Below are 26,621 nucleotides of genomic sequence, written 5' to 3' on the forward strand. Positions count from 1 at the left end.
CAGACACAGTTAAATAGTGCAAAGCTGTGCTCAAATGTCCATGCTTTTAGACAGAAAATTCTTATTTACTCGCATTTGACTTATTCTAAAATATTTTTTACACAAAATAAGATGTTGTAAATAAGGTTGTAAACTGGAAAACACTGATTACAATAGCGATATTTTAATGACAGTGACATTAACTTTGAATGTCCACCGATTTACAATATACTTCAAAATAACTTAGGTATTCCACAAAAAGAGAAACTAACAGGTTTGGAACCACTTGAGTGCAAACGGTGAGTAAATTGACTTTATGTTTGGGTGAACTATTCCATTAAAAATATCTTATTTTAGAAAACTTGGAATATAACAATCTGCTTCTGACCTCAAATAAAGACACTAAATAGACCAAAACGTGAGATGAAAAGAAACGAACATTTTAGTCTCATTTGAGCAACATTTATTTCTTTCTAAACAATCCAACAAAAATGTTTTCCAACAGTCCATATAAAAGCGTACAATAAAAAAAGGTTTAGAAACAGCTAAAATATAAATATGTCTAGTGTAAATTAAGTGTGTAATCTTAAAGGCTTTATATCACTTAATGACATTGCCATAATCTGTCCTATCATCTGCAGCATCATTTCCCAGAGAGCCTTTCTGAAATCTGTATAGGTGCAGGATGAGGTCTCGAATTTCGTCCCGTTTCCCTCGCACCTGCTGTCGAGGAAACCAGCGCTCCAATCTCAATGGCAAATCAAAGTGGACCACAGGGTCCTGAAAGACACACATACAGCACTGGAGTTCCCTTTAAAGTCAAAATGGACACTTCCTGTATTTGAAATAAAGAACAAACATAAGTGTACCTGTAAAAAACTTTCTGCATATTGAAGCAGGTAAAGGCCACAGTCACTGCTGTTGTCTTGTAGAGGAACTTTACAATGGGAACCAACCATACGTTCAGCACTAAAGTCACGAGTACCCATTCTCTTTGTCTCCCATTCAACCTGAAGGTACCTGAAAAAGAATAAAATATAATGACCATAAATTACAAACATATGTTTATTATTGTACTAGCATTCTATAACTAATAGCAAATGAAGAAAGAAAAATAACTAAACAGCAGAAAAGTGTAAACACTCACTCGCGCAAGAGTTTGAAGATGCGTTCATGAATGGACAACTTCAGAGAATCCATGATGAGAATACATGGCCTGAAAACAAGGTTTCATTTTCAAATCTAAACATCAAAATTTACAGTTCTTTCAAACATTTCTGCCATGTACATACTAATATCCCAGTGAAAACCTTACCGTGAAACACTGTTTCTCAACCATGTTCCTAAAGGACCACCAACACTGCATGTTTTGGACGTCTCCTTTGTCTGCCACACCCATTACAGGTCTTTCAGTCTCTGCTAATGAGCTGATGATCTGAATCAGGTGTGTTCGGTTAAGGCAGGGGTGTCCAGACTCAGTCCTGGCGGGCTGGTGTCCTGGGGAGTTTAGGTTCAACCCTAATCAAACACACCTGAACCAGCTAATCAAGCTCTTACATTACTAGAAAGTTCCTGGCAGGTGTGTTGAAGCAAGTTGGAGCTAAACTCAGCAGGACACCAGCCATCCAGGACCGAGTTTGGACTACCCTGGGTTAAGGAGGCAAATGTGCAGAGCAGGTGGTCCTCCAGGAATGTGGTTGAGATACACTGCCCTAAAACCTATATATATATATATATATATATATATATATATATATATATATATATATATATATATATATATATATATATATATATATGTGTGCGTGTGGCAGGTAAGCAGTGTTTATATACATGTACTGTATATTAGTGGTGTAACGGATCCCAAATTTCACGGTTCGGCTGACATTATGGTTTTTTTATTCACAAATCGGATCAGCCAAAAAGAGGAGACAAATGTCATTTGCTTTTAACTTATTACAAAAACATTTTTTAAAATATATAAAAATAAAATTTTAAATTAAAATTTTAAATTAAAAAAAAATTTTATATTCAGTACAAGTGAAAAATTCACTGTTACTACTACTGTTGCAGATGACTTTAAATGTAGAAATCTAATATTATAATTTGGACAACCTATTGGTCTCATTATTAATAAATGATTTAGTTATTCACTCATAAAATGTCATGTTTCATTGCTAAATGGATCATTTTTGAAGAATTATTTAGTGGCATATTTTTGATGGCTGGTTATTGGTTACATAATGTAATTGCTACCTACAACTTTCATTTTTGATCGTCAAATGAAATACATTTGATTTTAATCTTTACCATAAACATCAGTACAACATCATGGTTTTATCTAAACTATAAACTGTTATCCCAGTACTTATGTGTTATTTCTCAGTTTCACAATCTCTTTCTGGATTTTTGTGTTTTTTAAGCACAGATTTGAATGCAGAGATTCGCAGGATTAATAAACATATGCAAATCACCATCATTTACAATTTGTGTTGCGTGGTTGTTGAGATGATCCTGATCTTTTAATGATTAATCATGCAGCTTACACTAAATGCATTAATACAGGCTAAACAAGTCGTGACAGAAAACATCTTTAATAACCCACAAATTAATAACCAACACCTTCTAAGAAACCCACCACATCCCGCATAACCTACCACAACTTCTTGCGCCATCATTATATTTTACAGGAAAGCCTAAATGCTTTCACACATGTGATTTAAATAACACTAGAGGCAATCTCTCTGCAATTGTTACAAATTTAGGATTGATCTACAAGCAAAAAATATATTATTCCGCGGGTCACATGTCTTCCAAACCGTGGGTTATGATCAGTACAAATCATGAATCAACCGTGATCCGTTACACTCCTAATGTATTTATATATATATAATACTAGACCAACCAATTATTATAGGATAATTTGGCAAGTTATTTGATAACAGTGGTTTATTCTGTAGACAATCTAAAAATGTATATATAGGGGACTAATAATTTTGACTTTTTGACTAAATTTGTTTGAAACACACAAAAACACACAGTAGTCAACTTTGAAATAGATCAAAAATATATATTCACAAATTTCCACAAGAATGGCTGTTGTTTAATAGTCTTATTACTTACTTACTGACTTTACTTACATAATCTAAATTCCCACCTTAAGAAAACTTAGAACACACATACCTTTTCAACACAACATCTTTCTTGCAGGTATTTTCTGTACAATCCTACACAGCCAGAAGCACAAGATTCTGTTGTTAATGTGTATTATCTGTCTACAATAAAAATCACAATCTAATAATAATTATAATAATAATAATAATAAGCTAATCAAATGCAATCCAATGATATTAAACTAAATCAAAGACTTCTGACTAGGGGACCTAATAGGACTTACAGGCTGACGAAGGGATGTGCTTGATTTTATACGACTGTCATCTAGATCAAGAACAAAAGATAATGAATCAACACTTACAGCAATATGCATTAGTAAATTTCTAGTAGAATTACAATTCATTTCGAACCATCCTACCTGTGCTTTTGTCCTCATCACTGTTGGATCTATGGTCTCCCTGGGTCTCATTCTCTGACTCACCCACATCCTCACCTCCATTGCCCTGCACTGAGGCACTGTCATCCCGCTTTACATACTGTGGATCTTCTAACCCCGGGAAACAGATCACCACCAGGTACCAGTGAGCTCTGAAACAAACACCACTCATGATATAACTTACTAGTAAAAATAAATAAATATATTCACAGGTTGCATAATACTGTATGTATAAAAGCCAACACAAACTAATAAACATAATCTAGTGAGTTAAGGAGGTCCTATTATGCTTTTTACACATCTTTTAGCGTATTAAGTTGATGTTTGTGGATAAAAACCTTCAGCAAAGTTCACTCCAAAGTATGCACTTCTCATAAACTGCCTCAAATGTCTCAACGACAGAACTGAATTTTCTTCATGTAGTTATGAGTTGACAAAACCAAACAAGCACAATCAGATTTTGTTGGTATCATGATGCTGATCTTCAACTTGCTCTGTTAAAACTTTGACTGCATTTACACAGCAGATTTTATAATAATAATAATCTTGATGGTCAAAATTGATTTTGTGACTATCAAATTGTTTGATGACCAACTTACATCATCTTTTAAAAGTGACTCATATCGGATTGTTTGCATTTATAGTATACAAGGCAAAAGGTGCAATGAACAGAAAAAAAAGGGGAAAAAAGAGCGGGCGCTGACTGACAGCTGATAATAAATGTTTTAACTCCATTCCTCTATTTAATCTGTTTGCAGGGTTTCATTTTTTATTGCACATTTGTATGCAATAGTTTTATATTGTTTACGTGGCGGATGTTGTACTCGCACTTTCTCATTCACATCTTTAAAGAACCCCTATTATGGGTTTTTGAAAATGAGCTTCCATACACAGGGCTCAATATTCACTTTTTTACTTGGTAGCACTGGTGCTCCAAACTTCAAATGTTTAGAAGCACCAGAAAAAAATTAGAAACACACAGCAAAAATGAATGAGCACCACTGCAAATTGTATATTAATGGATTTATTTTATTGGAAAACTATCTAACTAATCTGTAATGACTTATTGATATTTGTGCAATAATTCCAAAATAAATGTCTAATAACTGTAAAAAAATTAATGATGACGATGATGACAATTATACTAACAATGAACTACATTTCTCTTTATCATGCTGCCTTGAATGTGCTTGGATGTGAGTTATGTGCTATAAAAAGTCCTACTTTCACTTCATGTAAAATAAATCTATAGTTTGCATCAAACACAAATGAAGCATTGCAGTAAGAAATATTTATTTTGTCCTATTGTTATTGCATGTCAATTTAACAAATAATATTTCTGCTACAAAACAAACGCAAGATTATAATAAATTATTCAATTCAATGTTGAAAGCTTACAACTAACAATTAACAACTAAATAGAAAAATAATATACATCTCAAGGAAGAATGGACAAAAGAAAGTAAGTAAAGTCTCACTTCTACCACTCTTTAAAGGTTTAAGTTTGGGTTTGTGTCATTTTAAAAGCTCAGATTCAGTTTAAACTTAGTAAAGGCAAGCTACTTCGGGGATGATGTGTACAGTGTTAGATTTCACAATTAGCGGACATTTGCGCTGAACACGCAGTGAATGCAACGCACTGAGATTCAGGCACCTTCTCCAAAAACACTCGACTTATCTCGGCTGGTGGATCAAAATTCACATGATCGCTGTCATCGGCGCCATTATTTGTAACTTTAGGTGGATTTGCAAACCTGTGGACTTTTCACTTATCAGCTGTTTGCATTTCCCGCAGTCACAAAAACTCCCTGTCATCTGACAGCAGAAAGCCGTGAGTGATTGACAGCTAAAATTAACCAATATATCGGCAGGGAAGAGTGATTCAACATGTTTTTAGAACACTACAAGCATCAAATGCAGTCCCACAAATGCTCCCAAATATATTATGAGATCGCATAGATTAAATTTCGGGTGCAATTTCCAGCCCTGATACAATGTGTAACACAGCACTAAGTGAATAAAAACATCCAGCTGAGGTTTAAATCTGCATCGTGTTTAAAACTATTGAATCTTTAACAAACTAGTCAACTCAGAGTAAAATAAAATAATCGTGTTGAGTTCGAACCTTTGGCTTGAATGAGTCAACGTTGATACGATACAACACCAAATATGTAGTTCCAGATCCGTTAAAATATGAAAGTGCCTTTCCCTTTAGACACTAGCAAAGCGAGTGGGATCACGGGACTGATCATGACACAAAGATGACAATCACTGGCAGACAGAGATTCAGCTGTGGGGAATAAAGGGTTAAAGTTCATTTTTACAAAAATACTACAGTATAGCCAACCTAGTGCTGTGTTTGTTCCTATTATTTTTCAGATTTTTGATACAATGACCAACACTGCAATCCAGGACTTGTATGCCATTTGCTATTAAAGGAAGGAGCAGCAGAGACTATTATGTATGGGACTTTGTCAAACTTTGACAGGGACTTTGTCAGTAACTGTTACAGTTCTTATGGACCAGTTTCTTTTTCTTCCGAATCATAAAATGTTAACGAAATGAGTAAAATTAATCCGGATTAAAATTGTTGCCTTGTTTTGTGTAGTTTGCTAAATTTTGTGTGTTTAATTATTTGTCATGAGTTGCATTCACCCCACATGGCTTAGATTCATGTATGTATTATACATCAGTGTTTGTACTGTATCTCTCAGGTTAACTCTCAGGCCGTTTGTTTTTGCTATGGCCACCATCAGCTGTTCCAATAAATGCGGCGCAATCAATTTTCAAAAAAGTTTAAACATTTGCCATTGAGTGTATTGATGCTGAATGTGTGTCGTCGTTATTATTGGGGTTAGGTTTAAGAGTAGAGCAATACGCTGGTGTTTAACTGCATTGCTTTACTGCATTCCTGCATTGGGCTCTGACATATTCTCTAATACTTCATAGCGGTGGTGGGCGTTTCTCTCTGTCTTGCGGTAAACCCAGTCAACCAATTACAACAGACTGGGTCATCGGAACAATCACAGCAGATTACCCTCACGCACCGGAGGGGTTTGGGAACAAATTGATCGCTGAATGAATCCTATGGGAGTCATTAGGATAATTAGGTAAAAAAATAAAAATAAATATTATATATATATACACATACACACACACACACACACACACACACACACACACACACACACATATTATAAGACAATGAAAGTGTTTTTGACCTTGCATGCATATGAGCCTGTTGTTAGAGACTCTAAAAACCAAAATATGAGCTTTTATATATTTAAATACTTGTGCTACATGACAGTATAAAAGCTTTTTTTGTCCTAGTATATAAGATTTAAGGTTTGGTTGGGACTCAACCAACTACTAACTAAAGACTAAAGTCTGTTCTGAAATGAAAGTGTCAGAGTTGACATCATTCGCTGCAGTTTTAAAGACACACGACTATTGACAGGTAAAAATCCGATCTACTTGCTTACACTGCAGACACGAGGGCACGGATCTGATTCATATTACATACAATTGCACATATGAACAAGGCCTGAATCTGATTCGAGTAAATTAGAATCCATGTGATTTTTTTCCTGCTTAAATGTACAAGGGCCATATCCCATCTGTGCCACATAAGATAAAAAAAATACATCGGAATTGGGTCATTTTAACCATGTTGTGTAAATTTAGCAAAAGATGATGTAATTGACTTCTCATAAGAGAGTCAGAGAAAGTCATAAGCAAAAACTAAAAGATTAAAAGTGTGAAAATTTAGAAACATTAATAGAGCAAGATGAAAAGAGTTTACTTTATTAGTGCAAGTAATTGGTAACAAAGCTATAAAAGAGACTAAAAAATCTGAGCTCATGTGTAATCTTTTTTTCAAAGCTTTATCTCCTGATTAAAAAATAAATCTTTAAATTGTTGATTTAAATAAAGCTTTAAATATAATTAAACAAAAAAGGTATTAAACTAAAACTGCTATTGTGCAAATGATTGTGACGACAATAATTACATAATTAATCAACTAACATAATCATAGTAAATAATCACCATTATCATTAAAAGGTTTTACTATTTAGTGACCTTAAATTTAGAGCAAGAGATTCTAGAGGAGTGTATTTATTGCATCAGAGATGTGTCATTGTGCTCACATTTGATTGGTTCAATCTTTTTTTGACCTGTAAACCAGAACATAACTTTTTCTGGAGCAGTTTAACTGTGCAGCAAAAGATACAATGATGACAAAAAGCATTTAAAGTAGAACTACCTTTAAAGTTCCTAAAATCCAGGACTAGTAAAAACTGAACTGAAACTTACACCAGGCTATCCGAACCATGTCCAAACGTGTTTCCCAGTTCTTTAACAAGCGTGAATGCTCCAAATTGAACTCTGGTGCGGTTTAGTTGGCCAGCTCTACTTCGGTTGGAGGAGGTGTGCCAGAGAGCAGCTATGTTGAGCTGTGCAAAGCGCGCCTGAGCCCGAAACTGAAGACCTGACATCACTTCTAAGGTACTCATTTTATATGGATTTATTAATCATACTTACTTTTCAATGAACACAAACTGTCATAGTTTATTGAAAATGCAAAGATTTAACTGTGTGTCACTGCATCCCAAATGACTAAAAATAATACAAAACAATATAACTAAAGCAATGTCCTGTTGTGAGCGAGAGTGCTTTTCTTCCTGTCGCATTATCGATAATGTAAGCATGCTTTAGCTCGGAAGGTAAAATACAATGTTAGTGCAGACTGTGGGGGGAGAGGGAAGCGCGCTTCGGCACGGTGTAAGGCAACTGTACCTAGTGTGAGTACACCCTTAGCTGGCTATATATAATAATTATAGATCTAAATCACTGGTCCTCAAAAATAAAATCTATTTCAAAACTCTATATTAATGTATCAAATACTTACTCTTGATTGACAGGCACGAAGAGGAAGTCTTTCTCAAAGATGTCTACATGACGAGTCCATGTTCTCACACGCTGATGCCTTCTAACCTGAGCTCTGATGGCACAAATCCAGCATATAAATATAAGACTTATGATCAAAAAGCATTTGTAACAATGAGAAGTGAGTATTAGTGTTGTGTGAGGGCTATATATGAAGTGAAGCGTGTGCTGCGTGTCAAATACTCACGGTGTGCTTGTGCTGTCTTCATTAGCGTTGTCTCTGCGTGTGAGCTGTTTATAGAAGAAACTGCTGAAAATATGAGATCTGGCCACAGATGCTTGTGGGGCCTTCTGCACCAGAAGATACCTGTGAAGAAACACATAATTTACATCATCAGTTTGCAGGTATGAAATGTTTAAAGAGTATTGGATACGACTCTTAGTAGTAAGTAAATCATATGTTTTTTTTGTTTTGTTTTTTTTAGCATTGTACTGATTTCAGATTTAGGCAGTTAAAAAACATTACAGATTTGACAAAGACATTTTATGCACCTACAAAAATGTTTCTATTCTAGACCAAGTTGCAAATTAGACCACACTTTATGCTGGTGGTCAAAACACCCATTTCTTACCTCTCCAATGTGTCATTAAGCTTTAGTTCTCTTACTTGAGGTAGAAGTCGATGATGACATCATTAAGAAACTCGCCACTGTCTAAACACTCCAGGTCCTCTGTCGTAACTGTAAGGGCTCCTTTCGAGGGTGGTGGAGGGAACTGAATTAATCTATACACAGTTGAACAGCATTAAATTAGGAGGAAAAAAGGGTCTGTTTTACTGATTCTCAAAGGACACTATGCTATTGTTCGGAAAGTTCTAAATTAAAATTCTATGAAATGTTTTTTAAACTGCGGCTGCATCCGAAATTACATACTATACTATATATAGTATATACTATATTACATATTATACTATATAGTATACTAAAAACGAGCAAACTGAGTGGTATGTCAAAATTCATAGAAGTAGTAAGGTCAACAGGAGGTGCTCAACCAGTGTGTGTCTTAACACCCCAGTATATTGATGGGGACTCTATACTGCTTAGTGAGCGCCATTTTTCGGATGAGATGTTAAACTGAAGTCCTGACTCTCTGTGGTCATTAAAAATTCCAGGGAGTCCTTTGAAAAGAAAAGTGGTTTAACCCCGCCAACCTGGCCAAGTTTGCCTACTGGCCCCTGCCCATTATGGTCTCCTAACCATCCCCATATCATAACTGGCTCATTCCTGTCTCCTCTCCATCAGCTGGTGTGCGGTCTGGCACAATATGGCTTCCATGTGGATGCTGTACACTGGTGATGGATGAGGAGATTCCCCTCAAAAAAAATGTGTAAAGCGCTTTGATTGTCCAGATATGTGCTATGTAAATGTAAGGAATTAATATCCGATGAACACCACACTATCATGCCACTACACATAATGCCACAGGAGAGAATTCATGAATGGGAGTAAAGCGACACAACTGACGTGGGTAGGTCATGTGATAATGACTTATAGTACATCCAAAATCCATTACTACTTACATTCATTCTATTTTCTAACGTTCAATTCAAATGTAACACTTTCTCAAGTAGTATGTGATTTCAGATGCAGTCCAAGTCTTTAAACTAAAATGTATCTAGTGTTTTTTTTTTTAAATCCCAATTAAAGGGATAGTTAAGCCAAAAGCTAAACTTTTAAAGCATTTATGCACAATCGATTGGTTCTAAACTTTTCTTCTGTTGAGCACAAACAAAATATTTTGAAGAATGTTGGGAAAGAAACACCATTGACATCTATATTCAAAACAAACTAAACTATGGAATTCAGTTGCTTCCAAACAGGTTTGGGAAAAGTGGAGGATGATTAAATCATGACAGAATTTTAATTTTAGGCTGAACTATCCCTTTAATCACAGTAAAATCAATGTTTTCACCTGCGTGTTGGACCACAGTGTTTGTACGGTGTCCATTCTGCCCCTGGTGTAGCTGCCAAGAAAACATTGTAAGAACCCTGAGCTCTTCTATGGCATAGCGTATAGGTTGGCTCCAGCTGAACATCAGAATCCTGAGACTGAAAACAATTATTTAGTGAATAAATTATAAAAACTTGTCTGTATGTAATCACAGGTCAAAATTATTAGCCCTCCTGTTTATTTTTTCCCCAATTTCTGTTTAATGGAGAGAAGATTAGAAGATTTTTTTCAACACATTTCTAAACACAATAGTTTTAATAACTCATTTCTAATAACTGATTTGTTTTATCTTTGCCATGATGACAGTATATAATGTTTGACTGGATATTTTTCAAGACACTTCTATACAGCTTTTAAAGGCTTAACAAGGTTAATTAGTTGAACTAGGCAGGTTAGGGTAATTAGGCAAGTTATTGTATAACGATGGTTTGCTCTGTTGACTATTGAAAAAAACATATATATATATATAGCTTAAAGGGGCAAACAATTTTGACATTAAAATGTTTTATGTTTTTATTGTTGTTTATCAGACATACTGTGAAAATGTCCTTGCTCTGTTAAACATCATTTCGAAATATTTAAAAAAAGAAAAAACATTTTAAAGGGGGATTGACTTCAACTAAGTACACTGACATAAACAAAAAAATACTAATAAATTATAAATGTATAATAGCTAGTTTTTTGCTCCATTGTCATATAATTTCTAATGAATATTGAAAGAAACTTTTTAAATACATTCGAAAGGCTATTTTTTGTTATCATTATTACTATTATGATCATTACTATTATTATTATAATTATTATTATTGATATTATTACTATTATTATTATTAATTTTGCTAGGCACACTATAATTTATGCAGCTTTAATTTTATTTTGGCTATGTATATACTTTACCCAATTACAGATTACTTTATAGACATTAACCCTCCCAGTGCTTTAATGCAGTTAATTAAGAAATTATTGGTTTGATATGTCAATCTTTTCATGCATTAGCCTAAAATGTATCAAAAACTGGGTGATAAATGTGCGACCCTGCAGCACAAAACTAATCTAACTGTAAATTGCTTTATTTAATACTTATCCATTTTTATAGATGACCAATTCTAAATATGGCAGTTTGTGCTAACAAAAATACAAAAAATTAAAAAGGTAATCATGCAAGATATATAAATATTAGAATTTATACCTGTGCAGAGGTACTGGTTTGCTCATCAGGTTTGGGTGTCAGTAGCTGGAGCAGGTGTGTTTCCTCTGAGCTCTGCAGAAGATTCAGGCTGTCTGACTGTGTGAGGCAGGTACAATAAAGTTCAGGGCTGCCCTGATTCGAAACCACAATGTCCAACAAAGAGCACAAAAGCGCACTCTCAATACCAGAAAGAGGTTCAGCCATACACAGCAACAAACAAGTACTGCTTTCAGCTGTGTACACACAAAGAAAAAACATTTGTGAAGAAGGATCAGAATGTTGTAGAATGATGGCTAATATTGCTTTTAAAAGACATTTTAAATATATTAATAATGTAGACGAGCAGCTGACCTGGACGTGTGCCTAACTCAAGGACAGAGAGATCATCGTGTAGTTTGTGTGCCTGAGCATCAGATAGCCAAAGGAAGAGTAGAGAAGTGGGTGTGGCCTCATTGTCCTTATCCAGATCACACCCCCATAATGTATGCTCCTCCCACAAGCTATATTTATACACATTAATCGCTGACAAAGAAATTTTCACTGTAGAATCTGAAGAGTTTCCTGCAAGTCCACAAGAGGAAAAAATAGTTTACAAAACTCTCAAATGTAAAGATTTTTTAAATCTATATTATAATGTATATACGGAGTAATTCAGTTCTTATAAAATATGCGTTTACCTTTCAAAGAAAATGTGATCTTGTATGGAGTGATCTAAAAAGCAATGTATAAAAAACACTCTGAAACAGACATGCATCCAAAAACATTCTTCATAAATTTGTTTAATTATTTACATGCAAAATTTTTGTATTTAAAGAATAGGCCAATTCTGATACTGGGATTAGTCTTACTAACACCTCTTTTATTGAATCAGATTAGTGTTTTGAACATGTTAAATATAAGTTTTACTATTTAGAAATGCAAAACAGTTTATTGCTGCATTTTCAAACCATTTTCATTGAACATGAAACATTTACATTCAAAAAGCTATATTATCATTATCAATAATATTATTACTAGTATAATATTAATAATAATAATAATAATAATAATAATAATAATAATAATAATAATAATTTTACTAAGCAAACTATAATTTATGCAGATTTTATTTTGTTTGGGCCAAGTAATTATTTTACCCAATTATAGAATATTTTATAGACATTACAGCTCTCAGCGCCTTCATTCAGATAATTAATAAGTTTTGTTTTGTTATATCAAATATGTGACCTTAGACCACAAAAATCTAGTTGTAAGTTGTCCAGGTTTATTATTAGGAATAAATTACATCTATTATGCCATTAATGCTTGTACAATACATTGTATGGTTCATAATTATCCATTTTTCTATATTAAAAGAAAGCATATCAAGTAGGGATGCGCAATATATGGTTTCAGCATCGATATCGCAATGTGCATTCCGCAATAGTCACATCACATGAAGTGCAATGTTGAGTTTATATGTTGGGATTATATTTTAGGAGGAGCCACAGTTTAGAAACAAGAGATTTCTGGATTCATTGAAGAGTTTAACTATAATAGAGAGAAAGTTTATTATTTGCATGTTCAGACACCAAAGTTTAAAATATTCAGGCATGAGAAATTCTAACTCTTATACAGATATTTATTGAATTATTTATACAATGAAGACTATACAGTGTTACTTTACACTTGGTTATTCAATTTCTGTACCTGAATACTGTAAGGTAAAATATTTCACTTCTATCTTTCCAATACGAACCCAGAATAATTCCCATAATCTTTTAGAATAGTCCCAAATCAGTCAAATTTAATGAATTCTTTCCAAATAGAGCTATTCAAGCTATCTGGTGATATTCTATTAATATCACAATAGAAATCGCAGCAAAACAAAATATCGCTATTTAAAATGTTTCCAGTATTGTGCAGCCCTAATATCAAGCGAAGATGTTAATGTTACATGAACACATTTTTTTGATTTCCTAGCATAAATACACCAAAACATAATTACTGCTGTCCATTCTCAAAATTTTCTATTTTTTTTAAATCCTCAGATTTTACATCTTCAAATAGCGAATTATTGTTGGCTCTTAAACCGCACATTAATGTTTTATTATTGATCGTTCAGATAAAAACTCAGTTTCAAAATATATTGACCCTTATGACTTGTTTTGTGGTCCAGGGTCACACATTGGCAGCTGATTCACTAGTGCATCTCTAATGTAAACCACAGCTCTATAGCTTTGTTCAGAATGATTCAGATATATTTGCTCACTCCACAACCTCTCAAAAACAAATCTCTCTCACCATCATAATGCCACTGGATTTGGCACTAACTCCACCCATGTGAAGGGAGGACAGCGGTAGAGGAATACCTTGAGATTCCTGACAGCAAAAACACAGATACGCACATCAATACCAGAGTCTGATCACAACAAGTCCCCTTTCATTAAGCTAGACATTTATCACATATAAATAAACTATGTATAAAGTACTTATTTAGTGCATTTTAATGCAGCATGTGGATAACCATGCTCACCTCTTCAGACATCTCTGTGATGCTTAAATTAGACTCTGGACTTTTGGTCTGCTCATAAACTGTTGTCGATTCATCTACTACATTTGTGTCTTTTGTACCCTCTGGTGGCTGGATGTTTAAGGCTGAGATTTTCGTCTCTTCTCTTCCCTCTCCTTCATCTTCCTCTTCACTGGAGAGAACAACTAAACAAGAAAATAATAGGATAAATTTCTTCAAATAATAACCAGGCAATTTTTGTATGAACAAGAGGAGAAAGACAAATTAAGGAAAATAATGTTTTGTTGTTTTATTATATACAGCCTCCTTTATTTTACAGCAAAATAAATAAATAAATCACAGCATTTCCTATTATACATTTTCTTCTGTTGAAAGTCTTATGTAGTATCTTTTAGTTTAGCTGGAATATTTTAAAATAATATTTAAGAAATTAAAAAATTAACCAAACTTGCCAAATTAAGCCATCAAATTGCACTTTAAGCTAAAATAACTTGTAAAATATAATGTACTCTCATCATTTCAAGGACTAAAGAAATTAGATCTGCCAATTAGTTATTATAAAATATTGTTTAAATATGTGTTGAAAATATCTCTTCAGAAGTATTTGAAAAAAAAAAACTTTTACAGCAGAGCTAAACAGTTTGCTTTTAACAGTTTATTTGTTGTATATTAGTAAACTTCTATTTTAACATGTTAAAAAGTAATGTATTCCTTTGGCAATAACTTTAGTGTCACCTGATCATCCAAAAGCCAAGAATAAAATGTCTTATAATTATTATTCAGGGTTAATACACATTTTTACTATGAAAATTCCATGAGTTTTTTCATGCTTTTTCCAAGACTTTCAAGTAAATTTTCATGAAATTTTTTTTATTGTAAACAAAAAAAAAAAAACAATGCATGTTCAAATTTATTACAGCATGTCGTAAAACACACAGCAATCTATTTAGTATATTTATATCTATGTAAAATTGATTTAGATAATGCTTATACTACACTAATAATGTGAGAGTATGTGATTAGCCAAGGGCAGAAAATAAGTAAATAACTTATATTCAAGTATACAGATATCTGTTTTCCATGACTTTTCCAAAACTTTGTGGGTTTTTCTGATCTTCCAAAACTTTTCCAGGCCTGGAAAATGCCATGTCAAAATTCCATGACTTCCAGATTTTCCACGACTGTATGAACCCTAATTATTAATATTTCACACAATGTTGTGCAATAATTAAAATGCTGTACTGGGAATTGTCCTGTCAGAGCTAATTAGTCAAATGTTTTTATGAGCAATTTGTTTGGACCTCAGCTACAGTTGAAACTACTGTCTTTGATTTTAGGTCTCCCTGTTGGACGTTTGCCTGACAAATAAATTAATTGTTTATTTGACATTTTAGCCTTTGCTGCCATAAAAATATACCGATAAACTGGATCAATGACAAACACCCATCCTTGAAAGGACGGCGCAATATTATTAGAGAAATGATTCCCTTAGAATTCCTTCCTTAACATAAAATAATCTTAACAATAAAATAATTAAACAATCAGTAAAAATGATTGCTGAATAATGTGAGCCCTTACTAGTTTCATCCTGGCTGAAATTAGAGGACTCCAAGGTGAAACTCCGTATCTCAGCAGTGTCAAAGGCGAGGTCTGAGTTCAGGAGCTGGTCTTCTGAGAGGCTGTCCAAGCGACATCTTTTAACTGGGATTTGAAAATCAGTCCCTGCCGAGAGGCGTAACACACTTCCTCTCATCCCTTCCACTTCCTGCACCAGCTCTCCATTACTACACAAGTGATTTTCTTCATGTTTTGCAGCATCCTTTGGGCTCTCTTGTGATTCTCTCCTTTCTTTCTTATTGGACAAAAGCTGTAAAATCAAAAGTAAAGCAGTATAACAAAGTAGAAAGACATAGTAAAGATATAACTATAAAATAGTCCAATAAAAGTATAGTAATGTTTTCATGTAAATCATAATTAATGGAGCACTTATGGAGGTTCTAGAGGGATATTTTTATTTTGTTTTCATAAACCAGCAAAATTAATATATTTTATTGATTAATAAAAGTTTTTATCAGTTCTTTAATGGAACACTTTATATAAAAATAGGCTCATTTTACAAACTCCTATACAGTTTGAAGTGAGTTTAATCATTTTTTTATTAAATTAGTCGATCTCCAGATCTGGCAGGAGCACTTTTAGCGTAGATTAGCACAGATCATTGAATTGGATTAGGACATTGGCATCTTGCTCTATTACCAAATGACCAAAGACTTTCGATAATTTTACAATTTAAAGCATATTTAGGACTCTTTTGTAGTTACATTGTGTACTAAGACAGATGGAAATGAAAAGTTGCTATTTGTTTGAAAATGTGAAAATTTGCTACCGTGTTTCACAACCCTGTCCCTGAAAGCAAACCAACAGTACACATCCTCTTCCTCATCAAACACCCATGAATCAACAAGGCATGGACCGGTATATGATTCTTATAGTATGATAACCTTTCATAAAAATATCACAGTTTCATGGTATTGTAATTACTGCTATAAAATATATGCCCTTTAAATGTTTGGGTAAAAAAACTAAAAACTTTTTCCCCTTCTGAAGAAAACATTTTATTTTGAGAACCATTTCAAATATTTTGAAGTGGTAAACATGTCAGCCTAAATAGTTCAAATGAGTCATTAACTTCCGCTGTCTTCATTAGTTTCTAAAAGACTGATTTCTTTTACAGTTTAAAACAGCATTTTTGAATATCTTTTCTGCTGGAGATACTGTTTTCCTAAAAAATCTGACACATATCTTAGGAACGGTAAAGCAGAATATTTTTGCGGTTTTAAAACCCTGACTTTTCCAAACCACGGTATACTTTGAAAATAGCTTGAAGCAACTCACAAGAACATAAGAGGCTCCAAAATCTGAATTTAATGGGTCAGATAAGGGAGAGATCAAACATATCTACTGTTGGTGTGCCTCCAGGAACAGGGTTGGGAAACACGGTTCTAGGCCAGTGTGGCTAAAAACTATACTCTCATTCTGGCATAATTATCAAGGACCTACGCTGCTGTACCATGGCTGCAGTGGAAACAATGATATTATGAAGCACCTGAAAATATCCCCCTGATTGGATCCTCGCGGCTCCGCATTTTTCACAATTTTTCATGCAATTTGAAATGCTTTTTTTCTACAGTGCATTGTGTTCTGCATCCTGATTAGTGCATTGAGTTCTGCCTCCTGACTGGCTGTAGAGCACTATCAATCAATCTCCTCCGTGCCGTGTCTCCTGTCCAGTACACATTGCATTTAATTTACATAAATCTTTGATCGCTAGCAGTGTGACTCTGAAGTGCTGTTTGCAAGTTTTGTCCCCACAATATCGACGAAACATTCTGCACCACGAAAGGCACCAGCAGTTGCACCCAAAAGGCAGAGGAAGACAATAAGTTGAACTTCTACCTTCATTTAGCATGTCCAGAAGTTGTGCAGCTGTAGAGCACCATTATGGAATAAATATATGAGCATCAAATGGTTTTGATCTTTGGTTTCATTCCATAATACTTGACTTATTCCTAATTTTTTTTTTTTAAGATTTGAACTTAGACAGCATTTAAACAAAAGACAAGTGTGAAAATGTTAATGTCTCTCTGAGAAAAGTGTATAAAGTGTGTAGTGAGGGGTTTTACACCTTAAAACATATATATTAATAGCAAATATAGCAAATAAAGCTGACTACTTTGCGAATTTCACCTATTGCAGGTTATATTTAGAATGTAATTAGGAATAAGGAGGGACCACTGTATTGATGGAAGTCAGGCACTGCGGACACAGACATGAGCTGAATGGATTAAAAAATGGTAATACTAAACTGTTAATTTTTTGCTTACCATCATAGAAGTAATACAGTTGTGCTGCCTAGTGTATATGTAAACCAATGGATTTTTTATGATATCTTAAGGAACAATCTTTGACAAAAAAAAAAAAAAACATTTGTAACATTACAAATATCCTTCTGTCACCTATCTTTAATATATTGATACACTACATCTGCACAACTGGTCTTTTAAATTAGAGCCATTAAAAGCTGAAATACTGTAGTGAAAGAGGTCTGTCCTCATTTACTCACCCTTTACTCATTATACTCCTTTATGGGGTTTTTTCTTTTGTTGAAATATGTTTAAGAAAGCTAGAAACATGTAACCAATGACTTCCATAACAATTTTTTTTGTTTTGTTTTGCTCCTATGACTGTCAGTGGTTGCAGGTTTTCAGCCTTCTTCAAAATATTTTCTTTTGTGTTTAGCAGAAAAAAAGGATAGCTTGAGGATAAGTACATTTTAACTTTTGGGTGACTATCCCTTTAAATTCAATCATTTATTAGCTTGCCATTATGATAAGGGGCAGCAGAAACAAATTAAGCTCTGGCTTATGCGTACTACTACAAAAAAGAAATGTTGAGTGTTTTTAAAAGTGCATACAGATCTTACTTCACTATCTGCTTTTTTTTCTCTTGGGCGTCGGCGTGTTTCTACCGGTGACGAAGAGCTGATTACAGATTCACATACAGCGGAAAGCACTTCCTCATTCTGCAGAGATCCTTCAATAAGTGTGACTTCATTCTCTTCAAAGGAAGATGAGCTGGTCTGTATAGGCGACTCTTTACTAATCAGAGCTGCCTGTGGTGATTCACTTTCTCTGGGTGAACGAGAATTACTTGATAGTTCAGATGACTCCAAGAGTTTCTGTGATGAGTTCAGTGATTTGGATTTTGACTCAATGTTATTATGGAATGGTGACGTAGCTTTTGGTTCAGTAGAGTTTGTTTCTCCTCTTTTCGTTAGACTGGTTCTTGTCTTGTTTTTTAGTGTGGGTGTTGAGGTTTGATCGCTGCGTTTTTTGCTTTCTGATTGGTTTGTCTTTTGGAAAGTATGCCCGCTACACCTTAGCAAGCTCTGCCCGAGCTCTGTAAGAAGGACATCTTCTAATACCACCTTGACTTGATTCCTGTAGGAAGTAAATAAATAAATAAAATAAATGCATGTTAAATATACATGTTGCAAGGGTATATTTTTAGCAGTAGCCAATTGGATTGGTTAAAATTATAGTTTTTTCTTTAATAATACAAAATTCATTGAAATATCAAGTAAAGATCATGTTCATCAAGATATTTTTTATATTTTCTACCATCAATATATCAAAACCTAATTTAAATTAGTAATATGGTTTTCTAACCTTTTAATTTGAAAAATAAATGTAAATTATATCCTATCCTAGCAACCATAAATAAAAAGAAAAGCTTATTTACTGAGCTTTCAGATGACATATTAATCTCAATTTCAAATATTAACCCTGGTTTTGTGGTTCATGGTAGCATACTTATCATACTGCTGTTACTCAAACACTTCTGCCAAGTAAAAACAAATGAGAAAATGTCAAACAATTATATTTCCCTTATATTTACCTAAAACACTGTAGCACTACAGACACAGTATAGACAAATTATGTAAATGCTGCACAGCTATTTACTGGCTTGTTAACTAATGACTCATTTGCAGTGTTAACACATTTGCAGCGTGCATATGCAACAAGGAGCGTCAACATGCACAGATGGTGCATAAATGATAAGCAAGTGTTTATTTGTAGAGTGTAGATATGCACCATATCGTGCAAAACAGGATTTCCCAAGTTGAACTATGTGAGTATATATATTCTAACATTTATGAGGCAAACTCCCGCCCCAATACACCCAGATAATTTAAGTAGAATAAACAGGCCAAAAGACAAACTCAGTAGTATTCACTTCATCCACAAAGCCTAAAATTATAGGACAACACAATCTTCATAGGAGTTGCTAAATTCAAATATGACCAACCATCTCAGTTCTGTCAGTACTGGCCAAGCGTACCCTAAATAACAACTGACAAAATTTCCAAATACACATAAGTATGCAGTGTGCTCAGTGCATCACTTCCTCTGTCAGGAAACAGGTGTAAAATATTCAGTTAAACACTTTTGCATTTTTTCTCAAAAATTGCAATGATGACAGATTAAATAAAATAAGACATATGTACTTGACAGTAAGTGGTTAAACAACTGTATGGTTTAAAATGATACAATTCAGAAAATGAAATAAAACAACACAGTACTTTACAAAAGAGCTAATATCATTTACAGATTGTGCCAATAAAAACCCTCCTTTAGTGAAAAATCTAAGTTTAACTCATTTAAACTCATTTAAACTCACTTTTGAAAAGATACAATATATAATATGATTTACTAGGATTTGCAATAGTCAGATTAATGGTATTGACACCAATATTCAATGTTATTTTATAGCCTGTGTTATTTCATTTGCATGTAGTGTCAGTAGAATCACCCTGCAGAACACTCCACTCTAATCAGTGCCAATTACAGTCCAGTGCTTCCCAAAGGTTTGAAATACAACTGCGGTGGTAGCCGGATTGAAACACACCATTTTCCCACATCACATAAATATTTAACTATACGCGACAAACAAAACATCATTTAATATTTAACAATGATTTTATTTATTATGACACTGTTATACACTGTTTCCTTTCAATGGGTTAAAGTAAAAAAGTCTATGTAATATTTTAATATTATAAAATTAATAAAACAATCTGCAAACGAAAAATAAATGACAGACAATATCTCTAAAAAGTATCATAAGTACAAGAATAAAACTTGTTGATTTTTTAAATAAGGCAAATGTGTTGATTAACCACTAATGGTGTATATTTTGCAGCCAATTTAAACATCATTTCATCCTCTCCGAGAATATAGTAAAGTTTTTCAAAATCGTTTAGATTAAGGAATCTAATATTTAGTTTTTCTCTTGGTTTTGCGGCTGTGCGCGCTGTCAGTTGTAAAGCAAATGAAAAGTAGTCTTTAATAAACAAAAAGTAATGCAAAATAGCATTCAAGCTTTAGAAAGCAAAAGCAAAAGTTCAATCCTAGACATTTTAGAAGATTTATAAACCCGGGCCGGATGAACTTTTTAAGTCCCAAAAAGGCGCATCTCTGTGGGTCTGCAAAGGAAGTGACACTCGATTGTGGAAATTTGGTTATATTGGATGGATACAAAAGTGTAAAAGGATGTTAATAATAGTAAAAATGTGTCAATAAATATACTTGGGTGGCCATTAAATAACTGGGCAGCAGTTAATGTAACTGGCCGGCTCCAGTAAATTCTATGAGTGAGAAGCACTGAAGTCTCATAAAAACATGACCTGTTTAGTGAATCTGTGCAATAATATGTTCACACAACTACATGACTAATGTTTACTGTGAGTGATGAAGAGCAGCCAGTGCATGTAGAATCAATCCATTATTGTGCAATCGCTTTACCTGTGGATTTTCTGCAATATTGTAAGTTCTTGATTGCTCTTTTTTGTTGATTTGGGAGATAACTGGGAGGATGTACCATTTGAGGCCAGCTGTGTCCAGTGGATCTAACAAAATGAAAATAAAGCCATTCAGAAACTACCAAAACATTAAGAGATCTCAGGTGCTAGATGAAGGGGAAAATCGCAAATTAACTAAATGTGTGGTGATCATATATTTAAAGAGATTGCCTTACTTACCTTTTACACACAATCAACTGATTCCAAATATTTATAAGTTTATTTCCACTGCTGAACACAAAAGAAGATATTTTGAAGAATGCTGGAAACCAACAGCAAGACATCCAGAGTGGGAAAAACAAACACTATGAAAGTCAGTAACTAATGGCTTCCAGTATTTAATATAACTTTGTGTTTAACAGAAGAAAAAATAATATCATTTGGAACAAGTGGAGAGTGAGTAAATAATAACAGAAATAGATCTTTAGTAGTTTGGTTAAATAGTTCAACCAAAAATAAAAATGTACTCACTATTTACTCAACCCTCAAGTGGTTTCAAACTTTTATGAGATTCTTTCTTGCGTTAAACACAAAATATAATATTTCAAAGAATGCTGGACAACTGTAACCACTGATTTCATAGTAGGAAAAGCAACTACTATGAAAGTCAATGGTTATAGGTCTTCAGCATTTTTCAAAATATCTTCTTTTGTGTTTCTAACAAATAAAATCATAAAGGTTTGAAACAAGAAAAAGGTGAGTTAACTATAAACTTTTTGGGTGAACTCTTCATTTAACTATCCACTTAAGTTGATGAACTATAGAAACTGGTGTTAAAGAACTGTCATTATGATAAGCATATTTTTTCATTGAACACATGTTCACAGCCATATCACCCTAAAGAATCTAACTAAGGATCTGAGAATCCTTGTAGCAAGCTTATGTGTGTTGCTTCAAGAAAGCAACCATTTGTGTTGTTTTATTTTCACTTGTTTATATTCATTTATTCTTCATTTAATTGTTTTATTTAATCATATGATCATTCGTCATTTATATAGTTAGGATTATATCATTTTATAGATCATAAGTTAATGAATTATTTTGTTTTTAAATTTTATTATTATTATTCTCCTATAATTATTGTTTCATTATTCTTTTATTTTTCCCATATTGTTATAATCTTATGGCTGTGTGGATTCAAGCGACTCTTGTTTTCAAAGTTAAGAGAATAAGAGAGTTTCAGAGATAAGAGAATGTCTCCAATTGAAGGTCTGTATTGTCTCTGGACAATGTTGTGAAACAGTAATTTCCATTGGTGTTGCTTGTGGTATAATAACACCTGCTGGATTTATCATAAGCAACTAAGATTGTTCAAATACTCTGCTCTTTCTTTATCATCATTACTTCGTCTCCTGCTTCTGCTCCTCTCTTACTTTCTCAGTCAACTGCTATATTGATAGAAGACTTATTCAGTTGAATAGTGGTTAACAGGTTTGGGTATTGGGCAGCTCTGCTTACTTGTCTAAATAGCAAAAAAAAAAAGACATTTTCTGACAAAATCTTGTTTCTGGGACTAGATCTTTTTTATCTGGCATGAAGAGTGATCAAACAAGCCTGCAGCCCAACAATGGTTGCCAGTCTAGTACCTGGATGGGAGACCACATAGGAAAACTAGGTTGCTGTTGGAAGTGGTGTTAGAGAAGCCAGCAGGGGATGCTCTACCTGCACTCTGTGTAGGTTCTACTGCTCCAGTATAGTGATGGTGATACTATACTGTCAGTGAGCACCATCTTTTAGATGACATTGAAGCAAGGTCATAACCCTCCATCAGCCCATATAATCCTCCACCATACAATGATACACAATAAATATGCTATGCAAATATACATACCATTACATTTTGTATTTTATTAAATAATCACAGCCCACATTTTATAAAAATAAATGTGACAAATTAATTCTAGTTATAAGATTTTTCGCTTATAACTAGATTTCCGAATGTTTCAAGTGTAGTTCTTATTAGAACAAGACAATATACAAGACATATACAAGAAATGATGCATGATATGAACATCACATAGTCACCTTATTGTTGCTTTTCCGATCTTTAGACATCTCTGTCTCCACACACTCATCCTCGGCTGCAGAACCTCTCCTGGCAATCTTATAAGGGCATTCAGTCTGGGACACATAGAAAGATGGTTTTCACATATGTTTCCCAGAACCACAAATTTGCAGAGTTACAGTTGAAACCAGAACTATTAAACCCCATTTGAATTTCTATTTCATTTTTTTATATTTCCCAAATGATATTTAACAGAGCAAGGACATTTTCATTTTCAATATTATGTCTGATAATATTTTTTCTTCTGGAGGAAGTCTTATTTATTTTATTTCAGCTAGAATAAAAGCAGTTTTAAAAATTAAAATTTTAAAAACATTTTAAGGTCAAAATTATTAGCCCCTCTAAGCTATATTTTTTTGATAGTCTACAGAACAAACCATCGTTACACAACGACTTGCCTAATTACCCTAACATGCCTAGTTAACCTAATTAACCTAGTTAAGCTTTTAAATGTCACTTTAAGCTGTATAGAAGTGTCTCGAAGAATATATAGTCAAATATTATTTACTGTCTTCATGGCAAAGATAAAATAAATCAGTTATTAGAAATGAGTTATTAACACAATTATGTTTAGAAATGTGTTGAAAAAAAATCTTCTCTCTGTTAAACAGAAATTGGGGAAACAAATAAACAGGGGGGCTAATAATTCTGACTTCAACTGTATATCAATGATCTTTTTTCTTTTTATGCCAAAAATGTTTAGAAATTGAAAAATCATGTTCCATTAAGATATTTTGTAAATGTTCTACTGTAAATATATTAAAACTCAATGTTTTAAATTGGTAATGTGAATGCTAAGAACCTAATTTGTAAAACTTAAAGGATTTTTAAAGCCTTTTTTAGATTTTCAAACTATTTAGAATTATTGAACCCTCAGAATCCAGAATTTTAAATGGTTGTATCTCAGTATATATTGTCTTTGTCTAACTGAATTATACATGCAAGCTTATTTATTTAACTTTCTTATGATGCATTTATCTTAATTTCCAACAAAAGACGCCTATGACTGGTTTTGAGGTCCTGGGTCACAAATATGAATATACTGTATAGTAGGGCTGCACAAAATATCATTTCAGCATTGATTTCACAATGTGATCACTCGCAATAGTTATATTGCAGAATATGCAATGTTGAGTTTGTATCATAATTGATCTGTTGCATGTGTTTTTGATGCCTGCGATTGCAGAATGCTTTAAAAAAAAACACACACATTCAGGGATAAGAAAATGTATGATTTGTGACCTTAAATATTATTCATTTAATTAAATAATTAAAATTTTGATTTTTCAGTTACTGTACTTGAATACTGTTAGATTCTGGAAATGATAAAACACTTTATTTCAATTGCATATTTTTTCTTGATTATATTTATAGATTGTTATGCATGAAAATATTAATAACATGCAAATACAGAAATGCAATGCATATAGCACAGACCACAGTGAAGATGTAGCAGGGGACCGCAAAAAGTTTAGACATTGTTTAGTAGATTTTTTTTTTAGATGCAAATTCCCCAATCTTTGACTGAATATGTGCATGAAATACAACACATGCAAATACAGAAACGCACTGCAAGTAGCACAAACAACAACGAAAATGTGTCGTGGGACCCCAAAATGTTAGAGATGTTATATATGTTGTTTATTAAATTTTATGGAGAAGCACTCCCACTGCAGAATCATCCATATTGAGCTAACATTATAAATTCTTTCCAAATAGAGATATTAAGTCATCTGGTGATATATATATATATATATATATATATATATATATATATATATATATATATATATATATATATATATATACATGCCACAATGTTACATTTTCCAATATCGAACAGCTCGACTGTATAGCACTGTAAACACCACTATATTGCTTAATGCATGGCCATACCTGACGGCTGTCACGTTTGATCTCCGGTGAGAGGATCAGAGCTCTCCTCCGCTCCGGCGTAATATTACTGGAGTCAGACAAAGTACTGTTATGTTTTCTTTCATCTGGCATTCTGCAGAAAAATACCCCACGCCTTCTTTCGGATCAGCTAAAGAAGAAAAAGAAAATAAAACATCAGAGATGACTATAATATCAACTGATAACCAGACAACTGCACTTGTTTACAGATATCATCAGCGTAGAGAGCAATATTTACACACATGCACAATAAAAGTGAACGTAACTCAGCTATAGCTAAATGCAATGGCTTTTTACACGTTCATCTGGCTCCAGTTATTCCATAGCACACCTACATTTTTAACTCCCAGAGTTAGTTTAATCTGTAGAACATGGTATATGAGGAGATTCAGCTGATGAACTGAAAAACAAGCACATGAATATTGGGATTATACTTCTCGGTTAAAAACTTCCGCCACTGACAGGAAGTCGGGTGCTCTTCTTCTTTAGAAAAATCACAAATGTATTTGGCGCCATCTAGTGATACGGACAACATGTTTTAGTTCGATATTTAGTGTGAGCTCGTTTTTTCCTCGAAATTAACGTTAAATGCTATGTATGATGATGATGATGCCCTTGTATTAACACCGCACTAACATGTCTTTGATTAATTTAATAATATACAGGGTTGTCCCTTTGAAAATGCTTTCTCTCAGTAAAAACTTTCCTTTACGTTACATGTGTAGGAGAACGGCCGTGGGGATTTGGTCCCATAGAGGCATGAAATAAGGCACTGACACAAACTCACAGTCAGCAATTCAATTCACCCTGAAGGTTTTCAGTGGGGCTCAGGTCTGGTTTGGACTATATTCTGCTTTTACATTTTACACCAGAGTCAGTAGAGCATTTGTTAGTGCACACAGGGGTGGACTTAACCAATAAGCAAGGTAAGCAGTCACTTAAAGCCCCTGTGAATTAGTGGGCCTCGACCAATGCCAAGAAGCCTATATTAATCATAAAGCTTTCTTATGAATTTACCATTATATGTTTTAAATCTGTCCAGTGTGTGAACTATACATTGGCGATAGGGGGTCAACTTTTTTTTCGTAGAAGTTT

At 33.6% G+C, this 26,621-nt stretch overlaps 1 protein-coding gene across 9 annotated transcripts; it reads right to left on the reverse strand.

Moving 5' to 3' along the window:
* Window positions 1–419: 419 nt before the first annotated feature.
* Window positions 420–25,969, reverse strand: si:dkey-100n23.3. Of its 9 annotated transcripts, none has more exons than XM_087267943.1 (21): window positions 25,862–25,969; window positions 25,509–25,656; window positions 23,573–23,668; window positions 21,492–21,595; window positions 18,611–19,127; window positions 15,706–15,994; window positions 14,131–14,312; window positions 13,899–13,976; window positions 12,293–12,326; window positions 11,967–12,176; window positions 11,616–11,848; window positions 10,388–10,524; window positions 9,084–9,200; window positions 8,664–8,783; window positions 8,439–8,531; window positions 3,512–3,681; window positions 3,377–3,417; window positions 3,163–3,206; window positions 1,127–1,195; window positions 849–999; window positions 420–759 (listed from the first exon to the last, which is right to left on the reverse strand). In XM_087267943.1, the coding sequence occupies exons 2-21, from the start codon at window positions 25,617–25,619 to the stop codon at window positions 580–582; spliced, it is 2,976 nt and encodes a 991-aa protein (XP_087124069.1). In that variant the 5' UTR covers window positions 25,620–25,656; window positions 25,862–25,969; the 3' UTR covers window positions 420–579. The 9 variants fall into 9 exon arrangements, with proteins under 9 accessions (XP_087124069.1, XP_087124070.1, XP_087124071.1 ...); XM_087267944.1 differs by having other exon boundaries at window positions 25,793–25,969; XM_087267945.1 differs by having other exon boundaries at window positions 25,769–25,969.
* Window positions 25,970–26,621: the final 652 nt, after the last annotated feature.

This window comes from Danio rerio, chromosome 9, assembly GCF_052040795.2.
Source record: "Danio rerio strain M-AB ecotype USA chromosome 9, GRCz13ab, whole genome shotgun sequence".
Taxonomy (NCBI): Eukaryota; Metazoa; Chordata; class Actinopteri; order Cypriniformes; family Danionidae; genus Danio; species Danio rerio.

Excerpts from the sequence above, each read along its gene's own strand:
- si:dkey-100n23.3 (XM_087267943.1), bottom strand. The coding sequence starts at position 25,619 with ATGCCAGATGAAAGAAAACATAACAGTACTTTGTCTGACTCCAGTAAT. Across the intron at positions 21,596-23,572 it reads ATCGGAAAAGCAACAATAAG|ATCCACTGGACACAGCTGGC; the intron begins GTGACTATGTGA and ends TCATTTTGTTAG. Across the intron at positions 8,532-8,663 it reads GAAGACAGCACAAGCACACC|AGCTCAGGTTAGAAGGCATC; the intron begins GTGAGTATTTGA and ends TTGTGCCATCAG.